Genomic DNA, 13,649 nt, shown 5'->3' on the forward strand with positions numbered 1-13,649 from the left:
ATCAAGCTGGTCACAGCAATACCTTGGTCGCTGGTACCAACTTCTGTCTTGGTCAGTGTTCTATTTGCCTCTGGCGGCCATTTTTATTCAAACCACCACATAAGGATTGAACTTGTCTTAATTAGGGTTTCTATTGCTGTAAAGAGACACCATGAGTTACTATGAACTCTTATAAAGAAAAATATTTAGTTAGGGCTGCCTTACAGGTTCAGAAGTTTAGTCCATTATCTGCAGGCAGACAGACATGGTGCTGAAGGAGCCAAGAGTTTTATATCTGGATCAGCAGGCAGTAAGAAGAAAGAGTGCCACTGAAGCAGGCTTGAGTATCTGAAACCTCAAAGCCCACCCCCAATGACAAATTTTCTCTAACAAGGCCACACCTACTCCAACAAGGTCACACTTCCTAAAAGCGACACTCGCTATGAGCGTATGGGGGCATGTTTTCGTTCAAACCACCAAAAATCTCAAGTTCCCTTGCTAGGTCACCGGTCCTTATCCATAGGTTAAACTAAGATTGTTCTATAAATTTTTTATTTGGAGAACTATTTGATGGCTTTGGAAATCCATGCTTTATATTTATAAAACAAATAATCTAAATTTTTCTTCTGTTCTAAAATAATTTTATAAGCATTACAATTATTCAATCTTTAAAATTCTGATACATTCTTCTGTGAAACTGCACTCAGTGCTCTCCCCTGCCTACTGTGAGCAATCTACCAGTTTCAGAACGTTGGTAGGCCCCGCCCTTTATTAAGAACCGCGCCCTGCCCTGCGCTGACTCCACCCCCTTGCGCAGGCGCGCTTGCCGTCCGTCCAGCCAATCGTGGGAGATATCTGTGGGGGCCGGACTTCCTGCTCAATCAATGTCCCAGCAGTTCAGGTTCCGCCCCCCTAGGAGCTGGGCCAGAAGATGGCGGCGGCCGCGGAGCTGAGGCTGCTGGAGAAGAGCCTGGGACTGAAGCCCGGGAATAAGTACAGCGCTCAGGGAGAGCGACAGGTGAGGCGCAGCGGTAGGAAAGCGGCGGGGCGGCGAGGTGACCCGGAGCCTACGCGACCCAGCCGGGACACAAGAGTGGACTCTACTCCCCACGTGCGTGCGGGGCGGGCCGCGTGGCTGGATCTGGAACCTCCAGGCAAATGTCACCATCCCCTCTGGGAGCAGAAAGCCAGTTCGTGGAGGCGTGGGCAAAACTGTAGGTTCAGATCCCTGTAGGCGGCCGTTAGCCGTGCCTGGTCCTTTCATTCAGCGAACACCTTGCGAGCAGTCCGGGGAGTGGGGCGGCTATGTGCCCGGAGGCTCGCCCTCCGGCGGCTGGCCAGGCGAACAGTACAGATTCCTGGAAGCCGCCTGATGGAGGGAACACGGAATAAGGTCCTGCTCATTCTGGCGACACACCGTGGGCTTGAGTGTGCATTGTGCAGAGAATTGAGGAAGTTTCCGGGTGTGGGGCTGTCGAACGCCTGGTGAGATATAAGGATCCTGATTTCTTAGGGTGTCGGAAGTGAGTCGTTGATAACGCATCATTTGCCGTGGAAAGACAGTACTAGAGGGAGAATGGTAGTGGGAAACCGACTTTGAGTGTGCACTGGGGGTGATTCCAGATCTAGATGGCTTGTTCGTGTTTGGGCCCTAATGCCTTTTTGCTTTTGGTACAGGTTAAATGCCTAAATCGTAGCAGTATTGTGGGGTTTACACTAACTTAATGTGACACCTGGAAAGGTTAAATGACTTGCTTGCGAGAGACTGCAAAGGCAGGCTCTCCCAGAGGTGATGTGCTCTGTCCTCATCCTGTTTCCTTTGCACATCCTCTTTTGGCTTAGAAAAGCATTGCCAAGACACGAGGAACAATCTTGCTTTCAGGACACGAGGGACTGTCACCAGCAATTAAGGGCCCGATAAGACAAGCACCAGGGGAGGAATACATTGAGGAGTGGCACGGAGGAAGTGGGATTTAAGCTTCAGTGAGAAGCTGGTGTTCAAGGGATTAGACGTCAAAAGATGTAGAAAACCAGTGAATTATGAAAGTTTGAGTCCAGTTAGTCACCCAAAACAGAGTAATGCAGTACAGGGTAAACTCAAGTTCAGTTTGAGACCAAAATGTGAGTACTTTGAAGTTCAGAGTTGGGTTTTAGTGTCTTGTTTAATTAGAACATTTCACAGTGAGTCCCGGTTGAAAGTTTCTGGTTTTGTGAGTACAGACGAAGGATAGAGGTGAAGTCAGAGATGAAGTCGCCATGTTTCAGTAGTTGAAAACTAACAGCAATACACCTGCAGTTAAGATGCGCTCGACTCAGCGAGCTTACCAATAACAATTACAAACAGTCCAAGGATCCAGCCGTACAAGAGGGAGCCATTAAATGATGGTATGTCAATACATGAGGAAATTATTTATCCACCCATTAGAAACGGCTCACATCTGACTTGGCAATCGGGGAAAGGTGGATCACCAAGAGATCTAGGCTAGCCTGGGCTACAGACTGAGAACGTGCCCCCTCACCGCGCCACTCTCAACGTGATTACTTTGAAGACTATGGAACCCCAAAATGGATGTGAAAATAGTGTTTCTGGTAATTAAATCTGTGTTAAGACAGCATTAGATTATCTACGTCCGTCTGTAACATTGCAGATTTAAATAAATGGTTAAGATTTGCTGTGTGGGTGCTGAGAATTGAACCCAGGTCCTCTGGAAGAGCAGCTATGGCTCTTAACCTTGCATCCATTTCCTTTCTCCCCATGTTTGGTTGTGTGGTTTGGTTTTGGTTTTGAGACAGGACCTCACTAAGTAGCTCTGGCTGTCCTGGGACTCACTGTGTAGATTACTCCGTGTCATTGTGAGTGACCTGAGTAAGTCTGGATGCATGAAGAGGTGATAAACATTACTTCCAGCTGGAAATGTCTGGTTACTGGCACTAGTGTCTCACCCTGGCTGCTCCCCTGCTGTGATAGTTTTAGAGATGCATTAAGAATAGTGCTGGACCACTGCTACAAATAGTCTCCTCAAACCTCTGCAGACTTTGCTCAAGAAGTAAACTTTTGTAGGGCAAGGGATGTGGCTCAGTGCAAGGCCCTGGATTCTATCCCCTTAATAAAGTATTGTTGTTTCTGGTTTTCCTCATTTTGTACTCAGCAGTTGTGAATTACTTTGTAATGTTTGGCCAGCTTTTGTAGGTGTTACTGCCAGTTCCGTCACCCAGCATGCTGTGAAGTTATAGACCCTATGACTACTGTTGTCTTAGCTTTCATTATATATAATTTAGTATCATAAAGAGGATTTCCAATAGTGCTTACTTCAGTTTACAATGATGAAGGTCTCTGTTTTTTAATATTTCCTGAAGAATTTCTTTTTCTTTTTAAGATTCCAGTTCTACAAACAAACAATGGTCCAAGTCTAATGGGATTGAGTACCATTGCGACCCATCTAGTCAAGCAAGCCAATAAGGAGCACTTGCTGGGGAGCACGGCAGAAGAAAAGGCGATAGTCCAGCAGTGGTTAGAGTTCAGAATCACTCGAGTAGATGGACACTCCAGTAAAGAAGACACCCAGACTCTGCTGAAGGTATGTTGACTGTCTCTGCAAGCTGTACTGCAGGAGCCAGGAAGCAGAAGGCCTTCCCTCAGGATCTTCATTTGGTGGCTTTCTTCCCCATTCCCCAAAGTGTTTAAAATGTATACATATTAGTACAAATACACTATATGTGTGTATATTTATATATGCTACATTTATATACACACATATAGTGTATATGTACATATCAAAAACCAATAAATCGAAATCTTTTATATTGGGAAAAATTAACAAAGAGCATTATTTTGCATAATTTTGCGTGCATGTGTATACAGATGCAGGTGGAGGTCAGAGGCCAACCTCAGGGGTCTCTGCTTTCTCTACCTTCTTCAGTTGAGACTGGTTTTTACTAAACCCGGAGCTCACTGATAGCCAGAGAGGTTGGCCAGTTAGCTCTGGGGCTGCACCTGTCTGCCTCCTCAGCACTGGGGCTACGTATACAGCATTGTATGTGGATACTGGGCTCTTACCAGGTCCTCATGCCTGTGTGCAGGCTCAGTGGGTAATACTGAGCTGTCTCCCCAGCCAGGGTGAGCATGGTTTATAGAGTGAAGGACAAATGCATTGCGCTCTGACATGGCCAAAGATGGCGCTTAGGGTGTTGTTTCTGTTCGAGACAACTGATTTGTGGTTTTTGAATGAATCTTTGTTATTAGCAATTTTCTGTTTGTTTCCAAAAGGTCTCCTCACGCCTCTCCCCCTTAATCCTCCTGCCTCCTCCTCCTCCTCCCAAGTTCTGGGACTACTTATGTGAGACACCACACCCAAGTTAAAGATTAGGTTTATGAAATTAAGTCTCAGTACTTTTCTTTTGGGTGATTTCTAGATGTTTTAAGTCACAGGCCACAACAGCTACATTGTCACTGTTTCTAAATCAAAGCACTTTCTCCCCTAGGATCTTAACTCCTATCTTGAAGATAAAGTCTACCTTGCAGGCCATAACATTACCCTGGCAGACATCCTACTGTACTACGGCCTCCACCGCTTTATAGTGAGTATTTAGGTGCTACCGGGCCTTTTTGTTGTTGTGGTAATATTCAGAATCACTTTTTTTAATGTTGTGAATCTTAATCATACTTATATTTAACATATCAAAAAATGAAAGTTATTTTAAAATAAACATTGTAGGCAACACTTGCCACAGAGTATTTGCAGAGTTGTTCTCTCTCGTATACTCTTGACTGTTGCTGCATTTTTGCTTTTGCTTCAGTTCTTCCTCCACAGCTACTGCCCCTGGCTCTGTCATCATCCCCTCCACCCCCAGTACCCCATCTTCTGTGCATCTTCCTGAGTCAAGTGTCTTGATTGCCAGTCACAGCCTGATCTGATGCCTCTCCTTTACTTAAATACTTTCCTTGCCATTGAGTATTACCCTGTTCTGCTTGACTTCAGCCACATCCCTTCAGCTTCTTTGCTGTGCTGTAGTTACCACCTTGTTAAATGTCTTCATTTTTATGTACAAAGAGAGCTCTGATTTGGAATTATGTAAATATTGGATGCTAGCCTCAGGAAGTTTTCCCTCCAATTGCAGCTCGGCTTACTTAGTCGGCTCTCCTTCTTCTCTAGTTCTTTATCCCTCTGACTTTGTCATAGAGCCTTTCTCCTTCACAGTCTTCCTCTTCAGCCCACAAGTTTATAAGTCTTTACCCTCCTCCTCTCCCATTTCTGGCCTTAGAGGTGTAAATGTACTAAACGTAAGTGTTGCTTTCATTTCCTCGGATGAAGTGCTGAGCTGAGAGCCGTTCCCAGGATTTACAAGTATGCCGCTTGGGCTGAGCCCAGAGCACTTTAACTCTCCCTGTGCCTAGGCCTGGAAGCCGCTAGCCTCCGTTCAATCTAATATTCTGCATGCCTGCACCTTGAAGGCTTCAGCTTCCAACCTCCGTCTGCTAATCTAGGCCTAGAATGTTTCAGCCTCTGAAACTTACTGCTAAGTAAACTCAACCTTTCTAGCTCTTTCTGAATCCTGGCTGGCTGGTCAACTCATTTGGTCAACTCATTTGTTCTGGCTCAAACTCCTCTCAAATTAGCTTCTTTCAGCTTCTGACTAAGTTACTCTGCATGGCCTTAAACTAAGTATAGCAATATGTTTTAATCTTCTGGCACCTTCCCATTCTCTGGCTCATTCTGGTTTCACCTGCAGCCTGTCTTTAAAACTGTCAATCAATCAATCAATCAATCTCTCTCTCTCTCTCTTTCTCTGTGTGTGTGTCTGTGTCTCCCTGTCTCCCTCCCTTTCTGTACTGCCTCTTAAGTCACTTCTCTTTCCTGTTCTGTTCTCTGGAGAGTTGGGTGTATCCTATCTCTGACTCAGTCAAATCTTTATCTGAGTCATCATTTTGTCTGCACCTCAGATAGAGGTCACATTCAAACATGGCTATTTCTTCTACAAACCATTGTTTGGGATAGTGTGTACTAAAGACCTGTTTGTTTTCCAACCAGAGGGATTAAAAGTGTGCCATTTCAGCCGGATCATATACCCAGAAGGTCTTTGGATGTGATCCCTTGCCAGAGCAGCCACGTTGCTGGATTAAAATTCTTCTACAAGAAGGAAATTTTCTAGTCTTTTACCTCATTTCCCTTTTGTCCATGCCAGTCCTTTCTGGGTCATCTCCCAAATTTCTTCTTTCTTCTTTCTCATTCCTTTATATTTATCGTCCAAGTTCTTGGCTAGTGTCTACATTTTCAATCACGTGTCGTCCAAGTTGTATTTACAGTGAGACACTCTTCTATTGTTTCTCGGTGTTCTTTGTTGTGTACAAGTGTCAGCTCCTTGCTCCTTGCATTGTACCCGAGATGGGCACTGTTAGCTGAGCCCTGGTGAACTCTTGGCTGTATCTTATAACTAAGTGGGAGGCTCAAGTCCCGAGCCCAGTCAATGTGTCATGCCTTCTTAGGCCTTTTTCTCTGCCAGCTCCTCACACCAGCACCTCCTCCTCCCACTGTGACAGAAGACCTCATGACATTTCTCTATACTCTCCACTCCACGTACCCAGTCAGGGCCCGGGTTTCCGCTTGCCTGATCCTCTCGCACCTATCTCATTTTTCCCATGCTGGCTGTGTCTCTGATGCTTTGCCTGAGCTGTAGCACCCTTAAGACTGCTGGTTACTGTGCTTTTCCTACATCCTGGTCCTTACCACATCCTTCCTCACAGACATCTGCTTCATCTCTGCCTCCTTGCTTAGGTCTGTCTCAGACCTGGAAGCATGCTGAAATGCTCCCTTCTTTTCCTGTTTGACCCTCGTGGAGGACTTTCTCAGCTTGAATTTATTTTGCTTGTACTGTAATTGCTATCTGAAAATCTCTGTCACAAACTGCTTAAGTCATAGATGTAGAAATTTCTTTTCTGTCTGGCATAATTCCCAGCATACCTTATACAGTCAGGCTTCCTTAAGAGCAAATATGTGTTTTGAACATTTTTGTATACATGTGTAGATGTGTTTGCATGGACCAAGGCAGATCTTTAAGTGTCTTAATGTGTAGAACAGCCCTTTGTAAGCCATAAGCTACCAAAGTAAGAAAGTAAGAAGCAGTGCTGTTAGATTCTGCTCTCTGCATTGGCAGGTTCCACATTACCAGCCTGAGCCAACCACAGAGCAGAGATACTGGAACAATTCGCATCTGCACTGCACATGCACAGACCTCCCTTGTCCTTCCCTTTCCACTAGAGCATAGCATTTTCTCACTCCAGTGCCGAGGTGGGACTGGATTGTTCTATTGTTAGTCCTCCTCTTAAGCCATGCTTCTCAATTTGGATCTACTTGATTTTATTATTTCTCAAGTTGGGTATGGTGGCCTTCACCTATATTCCCAGAGCTTGGAAGGCTGAGGCACAGGGTTACAACAAGTTCAAGGCTGTCCAGAACTACATAATGAGATACAGGACAGAGGAGGCTTTTTTTTTTTTTTTCTCTCTCAGAAGGGTGCAGTCAGGCTTCCATAACACCAAATACCTGTAACATTGGAGTGGCCTAGTTGGTTAGCTCAGCACAGCACTCCCTATTATACATTTCAAATTACCCAGAGCCTCCTGTGCACGCTCACTATTCTGTATTTGAGAGGGACATAAAAGGAGTATTAACCTTTATTTTCAAGGACCTACTAATCTCATTGGATAGGCTGTTTTACATAGAGAAATTAGAGAAAAATGGAACTATATACTGATTTCTGGTCAGAATATAATTTGATCTCTTAAAGGGTCAGGTTATACAGGAAAAAGACTCATGACAGTTATGTACAGAATACGATTGTCCTTGACTAGCCAAAGGAATTTGTCATTCTTATATAAAGTTTCTATATCAGCTGTCAATACTTCTAACATGTAGAATGACCATATCATTCCTCATCAAAAAGCAGCATGTCTGCTGTGAAAGTTTCTCATGCTCTGCTGGTGCAGTGAAATGTAGTGAGTGAATGGTCTGAGCTTAGAAGAAACAGGACTCATTACACAAAGCCAAGAAATGGAGAAGTGGGTGTCTTATTTCTTAGTCCCTCCCGGCTTATCCAGGAGCAGGCTTTGGGACTAGCAGTATTCAGTGTCCTGTACGTCTGTTCCTGTTGTGTCTACAGTAATGCAGCTTTTAGTTGTGGTCTTCGGTATTTGTAGAGTATATTTGCATGTGAAGAAAGCTTCTTGGAGCTGAAACGTGAATCACAGCAGCCTCTTTTTATTCCATCCCCGGGCCAATCTGTCTTAGTAGCTTTCTGAACTTAGAATGATGACGTGGCACAGCTTACCTCATTTCAAAACGAGAAAGTCTAAGGTAAAGAGGATTTGCTGCTAAGGTATCTAAGCTTCTCTCCTGGTGACAAACATACCATCTGTGAGCGTGGGGAGCCTGGCTTACCTGAACAAGGCTGAGGCTAGGATATTTGCTGTTACTTAATTCTGAAAGCTTAGTGCTGGGAGAGATGTGAGCTGACTGAGCTAGTGACTGTCTGCAGGGCTCTAGGGACTGGCTTCCTGTCCTTAAGAAGGAAGATGTCTCCTAATTCAAACCAAAGGTGATAGTAAAGTGTATGTTTGTATTTTCCTTTGCTGGCTCAGTGCAGATCATGGGAAAACTTATGCAACATTTCTCTGCCAGAGCAGCGAATACAATCATCATTCTGTAGTGCAAACACTCCTAGCTCCAGCTGCACTCACTCAGCTGTGAGTCAGGCACCGTGGAAGTCCTTGGCTTTCAGGAAACTTTAACTTTCCCTCAGTTCTGAATATTAAAATTGGGGTTTTCTTAGTTGTTACCCATTTATCCCCACTTACATTTTCTGTTCTGGAATACATGCCTTCTATACCTGTAGTGACTGTTGTGATTAAAATTATTATATTTTTGAGACAATTTCTCTGTGTAGTCCTGGCTGTCTTAGAACTTGCTCTGTAGACAGGCTAGCCTTGAACCCAAAGACCTGCCTGCTTCCTCCCTCCCAAGTGCTGGAATTAAAGGCATGCACACCATCACCTGGTTTATGGTTATCATTTTCAAAGCAACTTTGACTAGAATAATTCCTTGATTTCTTTGACTGTTGCTTTGGGTTTGTACAAGTCAAAGAGCATATCTTCTCCCAATCAAAGAGCAGGCAAGGAATCCACAGGCAGAAAAGCCTTCCTAAGGAGTGGGCCTCATAAACTAAAACCCTTCAGGTGGCAGGGTTGTAGCATGATGTTAAATGGCATGTTTGTTAGTTGGATCTGAGTAGATTGAGAAAGGTGACTGCTGGGTAGTAGGTTGGTGTACGGAGATGTGAGATCTGGCTTGTTCCCATCCCACCCCCCTGTGTTCATCAGCTTTCCCAGCCTTGCTCGCTTTAACCATATGTTGATACCCAATCCTGCATCCCTTCACTTACCTTCTGAAGTTGTTCAAACCTTACTCTGTGATCAGCACAGGAACCTTTGGGTCATGAAATCACCCTTAGATGGTTCCTGTTGAAGCCCAGAGTTACAGCTATGGCTGGGAAGTTCTGAGATCAGGTCTACAGTGCTCATTACTGCTTGTGTTGATTCTAGCACTGGTGACCAATGGTTGCTCTCCCAGTGAGTCCATGGAAACTGTGCCTGATGAGCAGACTGTGCCTTGAGAGTGTTAGAATCTTTTTTAATGCTAAAGCTGTGGCTGGCCCGTAAGAGTGTTCTGAGCTGAAATGCATTTGTTCTGAGCCTGGAGCACCAGTGGAACACGGGGTCTTTGAAAAGGAAAGGAGAAGGGAAAGAGATGGCTAGGAAACAGCCCCAGGAACACTGAGCATCCTGGCTGTCCTGAGACAGACAGCCTAGTGCCCTAGAAGGCTGAAGCCAGCGCTAGTGCCAAGCTGCAGAGTGGACTGCACTGGAGTGTTTCCCACACGTCCTACTGGAAAATAAGCAAGTCAGAATGTTATCTGTTTGGTTTTAAGGTTTGCAGTAAGTACTGAGTTCCAACATAAACAAACGTGAGTTAAGTAGGAGAAGGAGTTGGCACCACCAGACAGACACTGGTGTCTAGACCATGAGAAGCAGGAAGCAGCATTTCTGTTGTCTTCCTCCTTGGAAAAAAAAAAGGAAAGGAAAGTAAGTAGGAGGGGATGTTGGAAAGCAACATTATAAATGAAATAACCCAAGAATCATCACATCAGAACAATTTTTTTTCTTTTTTCTTTTTTTTTTTTTTTTTTTTTTTTTGGTTTTTCGAGACAGGGTTTCTCTGTAGTCCTGGCTGTCCTGGAACTCACTCTGTAGACCAGGCTGGCCTCAAACTCAGAAATCTGCCTGCCTCTCTGCCTCCCAAGTGCTGGGATTAAAGGTGTGCGCCACCACCGCCTGGCATCAGAACCATTTCTAAAAATAGTTTGGTAAAGAGAAATATCTCTTCCTTAGTAAATTTATTGACAGTAACTTTATATGAAAAATGTTTACCAAAAAAAAATAATAGAGGTAGTGAGCCAAGTTGAGTCATCATTTTCTCAGACTCCGAGCCCTAACCTGTCGAAGGACATTAGCTTAAGTCAACTGAGAATGCTATGCAATAGACTACTCTCCAAAAATTGTTGGATTAATTTGGAAAATTTTAGGAGGTTTAGAAACTATGAGAATAAAAGTAATTTTATCCTTAGGTTGGACTGTGGTCCTTAGGGACTACAAGTGTGAAGTTTGTAGGTTGGAGAACATTTATTTTGGCTTATGTCCTCAGTTGTTATTCCTTTAAATAATAGGCCTGGTAGCAACAAATACTAGTTCTGTATAATAACAAATGTTTCACAGTATAAATATTGAATACATATATTTCACTTGGTTCAAAATCTCAGTATGCAGACTGAAGACAAATAATTATTCCTACCTTAGTGTTTGGAAATGTGGTACTCTGTATTTTAGTTCATCCTGAAAAATAACTGCAGGGAAATTGCTAAGTCGTCAAATATTGTTGTAATGAAATAGTTCTAAAATTCTAAGAAGGTCATTGTTTGTTCTTTCATTTTATAGTTGGTTCTGAAGGTAATCTGGGCCAGCTAGACAGGAATACTTCCTTCCACTGAGCTGTGCCCCTGTCCCTAAGCTTTTATAAAACCTTGCATCTAGGGGGCTTAGAAGCAACTTAGAAAACACTGGCAGCCATGTCAAGCCATATTCAGTCCTTAAACCAACCAAACAACAGTAAAAAGAGCAGCCCAAAACCCAATCTTCTTGTGAAGTCTTTGGTGATATTTGTAATATATTGGTACAGTAAAATACACACACACACACACACACACACATATTTACAAAGTGTTTTCTGAGTGCAGACTAAGTCCCACAAGTGACTGCTTCATCTTTTCTGCATAAATGTATCAGATGCTCCTTTTATTTCAAACCTAAAAATCAGGAATGTGTGAAACCTAAATTCTCTTATAATAAAAATTTGTCTTAACACTAAAAAAGACTTTCTTGCTCAGTCTTCTTGAGTAATACTTAGGGATTATAATCTCCATGTGATGAATTTGTTTCATTAATGTAGGCAAGTGATAGATCTTCCTGACAACTAGTCACACACTGACCCCTCTTGAAACCGGATCAGTGCGTTTTTATCATTTGTTACAGTGGCCCATGTGCTGACTCTGGCGTGTGGGGCTCACATGCGTATGTAACAGAGCATTGAGACTCTGGGCAATTTAAGTCAAGTAAGTTGACAAATACAATGTTTGCTCTTTTATTATTAGTGTTTTATGTTCCCAAAGTCACTGCACACTAGTTTGACTTTCACTGGCTAGGTCCTGTGACTTGGCAGGTATTGCCTACAGGTACACCTACACACAGCCTCAGGACATCGCCTCACTAAAGTGCCTGCGGGCATGCAGACCTCTTTGAGTGGGTGGATGTGGGCCTGTGGGCCCCAAGCTGTTCTGTTTTAATTTTCTTTGTGTTATGGAGGCTCAAGTGTCCTTTCAATACATGTAGGATTAACCTTGGGCGAAGAGTCTAAACCACCCATGTGTGAAATGATGGTTTCCAATTAATGCCCTGTGTGGCTTCCTCTTTACTGAACAACTTAATCCTAAAATTTGCCTTAGAGAAAATCTTGAGTCACCACCTACTTTGGAATCTGATCCCAGGGGAATGATAAGTGCCTCTACCTTTGTATTCGAGATACTGAGTGATGTGAATGCTGCTGCGCCCTCTAAAGCACAAGGCTTTACTGCCCACAGTGAGCGGTGCTGAGTATTCAATCAGCTGTTCTTCCAAGTCATGTGTCTCTATTAAACTGTAAGCACTTAAAACTAACCAGGTCACTGTCTTTGAGGGTGGTGTCTTCCTCTGACTTTGAGAAGGAAAGTAGCAATATTCTGTTTCTCTCTTTGTCTGCCTCGCTCCCTCTCTGTCTGTATACATATTTTTTCGTTTTATTAACATAATGTTCCCTTGTTAAGTATGTTAGATGTCTTCATTTTGGAGGTTTACTAAGAAACCAGAGAAAGAATCATATCTTCGTCTTTTGAAAACTCTTATATCTCTCATTTTCTTTTTTCAGTAAAGTGAAAACTCCTTTGGGCCTTTTAATTCTGTATTAATGTCAATTTTTATATTTATGGAAAGCTTGATATTTTCTTAGAAAGCACATCTGCACATTAAAATATTAAGCTATATATATATTGCTATCACAACTGTCTGTGGCTTTCACTTCAGTATAAATCTGTTGCCTTTGAAGACTGGGGATTGGGTGTTTTTCAATTTCTGTCAGTCACCTCCTAGTGCTGACAGCTCTGCTCATGTACAGTGAATATTATATGTTGTGTTTTTAATCTCTTCTTAGGTTGACCTGACAGTTCAAGAAAAAGAGAAATATCTTAATGTGTCTCGCTGGTTTTGTCACATTCAACATTACCCCGACATCAGGCAACATCTGTCTAGTGTTGTCTTCATCAAGAACAGACTGTATGCTAACTCCCACTAGAAGCCCCTGCTGTGCAGCAGCCAGAATAGAAGTGTAATGGAAAATGTATTTTGGACCATGGTACTAATGTAAATTAATATGACGTCATTGTTTCTTTGTTAATGTCGATAGAATTTTTAAAGTGTAAACTCAAGTCTGAATGTTTTATTTGTCCCTTATTAATGTAAAAGTTCAGCTGTTATCCAAACAAATCACGATCAGATTACAAATCTTGTTTTTATGGGCGAGGTTGATTTTAGTAACAGTTGCAAATCAGTGGCTCAACTTTAAAAAAAAGCTGTTGGTGTCACATCTGGCTGTTTACCTTTTTTGTGTTTTTAAAATTCATTCTTCTGTTAGATATTTATTGTAGTTTATTTACTAAAACCTACGACAAATTATGTTGAGGAATCAGAAAGGGAAAATAGGTATTTTTGTTCTTAAAATATTTATGTGAACTAGTAAATGTGGTTTTAAAAGTCAACTTTTGTTTGTTATCTTTCCTATAGTCAGTATTCACTGAGGTGAAACGAATCGCTGAGCCCCTACTGCCAGGGAATTAAATTCGTTCCTCTTAAGCTAATGCCACCTTTCTCTTGTTGGGCATACTGAAAGATATAGTGACGTAAGAAACTGAGCTTCACCATCTCATCCAAAAGCCAGCAAGTGCTAAGAGGCTGCTGTTGTAGCACCAAGAACAGG

At 42.9% G+C, this 13,649-nt stretch overlaps 1 protein-coding gene across 1 annotated transcript; it reads left to right on the top strand.

Moving 5' to 3' along the window:
• The first annotated feature begins 877 nt into the window (after positions 1 to 877).
• Positions 878 to 13,431, top strand: Eef1e1 (eukaryotic translation elongation factor 1 epsilon 1). Its single transcript, XM_028763229.1, has 4 exons — positions 878 to 997; positions 3,357 to 3,557; positions 4,462 to 4,557; positions 12,828 to 13,431. The coding sequence occupies exons 1-4, from the start codon at positions 911 to 913 to the stop codon at positions 12,966 to 12,968; spliced, it is 525 nt and encodes a 174-aa protein (XP_028619062.1). The 5' UTR covers positions 878 to 910; the 3' UTR covers positions 12,969 to 13,431.
• The last annotated feature ends 218 nt before the right edge of the window (positions 13,432 to 13,649 follow it).

This window comes from Grammomys surdaster, unplaced genomic scaffold, assembly GCF_004785775.1.
Source record: "Grammomys surdaster isolate TR1022 unplaced genomic scaffold, NIH_TR_1.0 137, whole genome shotgun sequence".
NCBI classification, from domain to species: Eukaryota; Metazoa; Chordata; class Mammalia; order Rodentia; family Muridae; genus Grammomys; species Grammomys surdaster.

Bases quoted from the DNA above. Each gene is read 5' to 3' on its own strand.
- Eef1e1 (XM_028763229.1), top strand. From the start codon at position 911: ATGGCGGCGGCCGCGGAGCTGAGGCTGCTGGAGAAGAGCCTGGGACTG. The intron at 998-3,356 runs GTGAGGCGCAGC...TTTCTTTTTAAG, and splicing joins GCGCTCAGGGAGAGCGACAG to ATTCCAGTTCTACAAACAAA. The intron at 4,558-12,827 runs GTGAGTATTTAG...ATCTCTTCTTAG, and splicing joins ACGGCCTCCACCGCTTTATA to GTTGACCTGACAGTTCAAGA.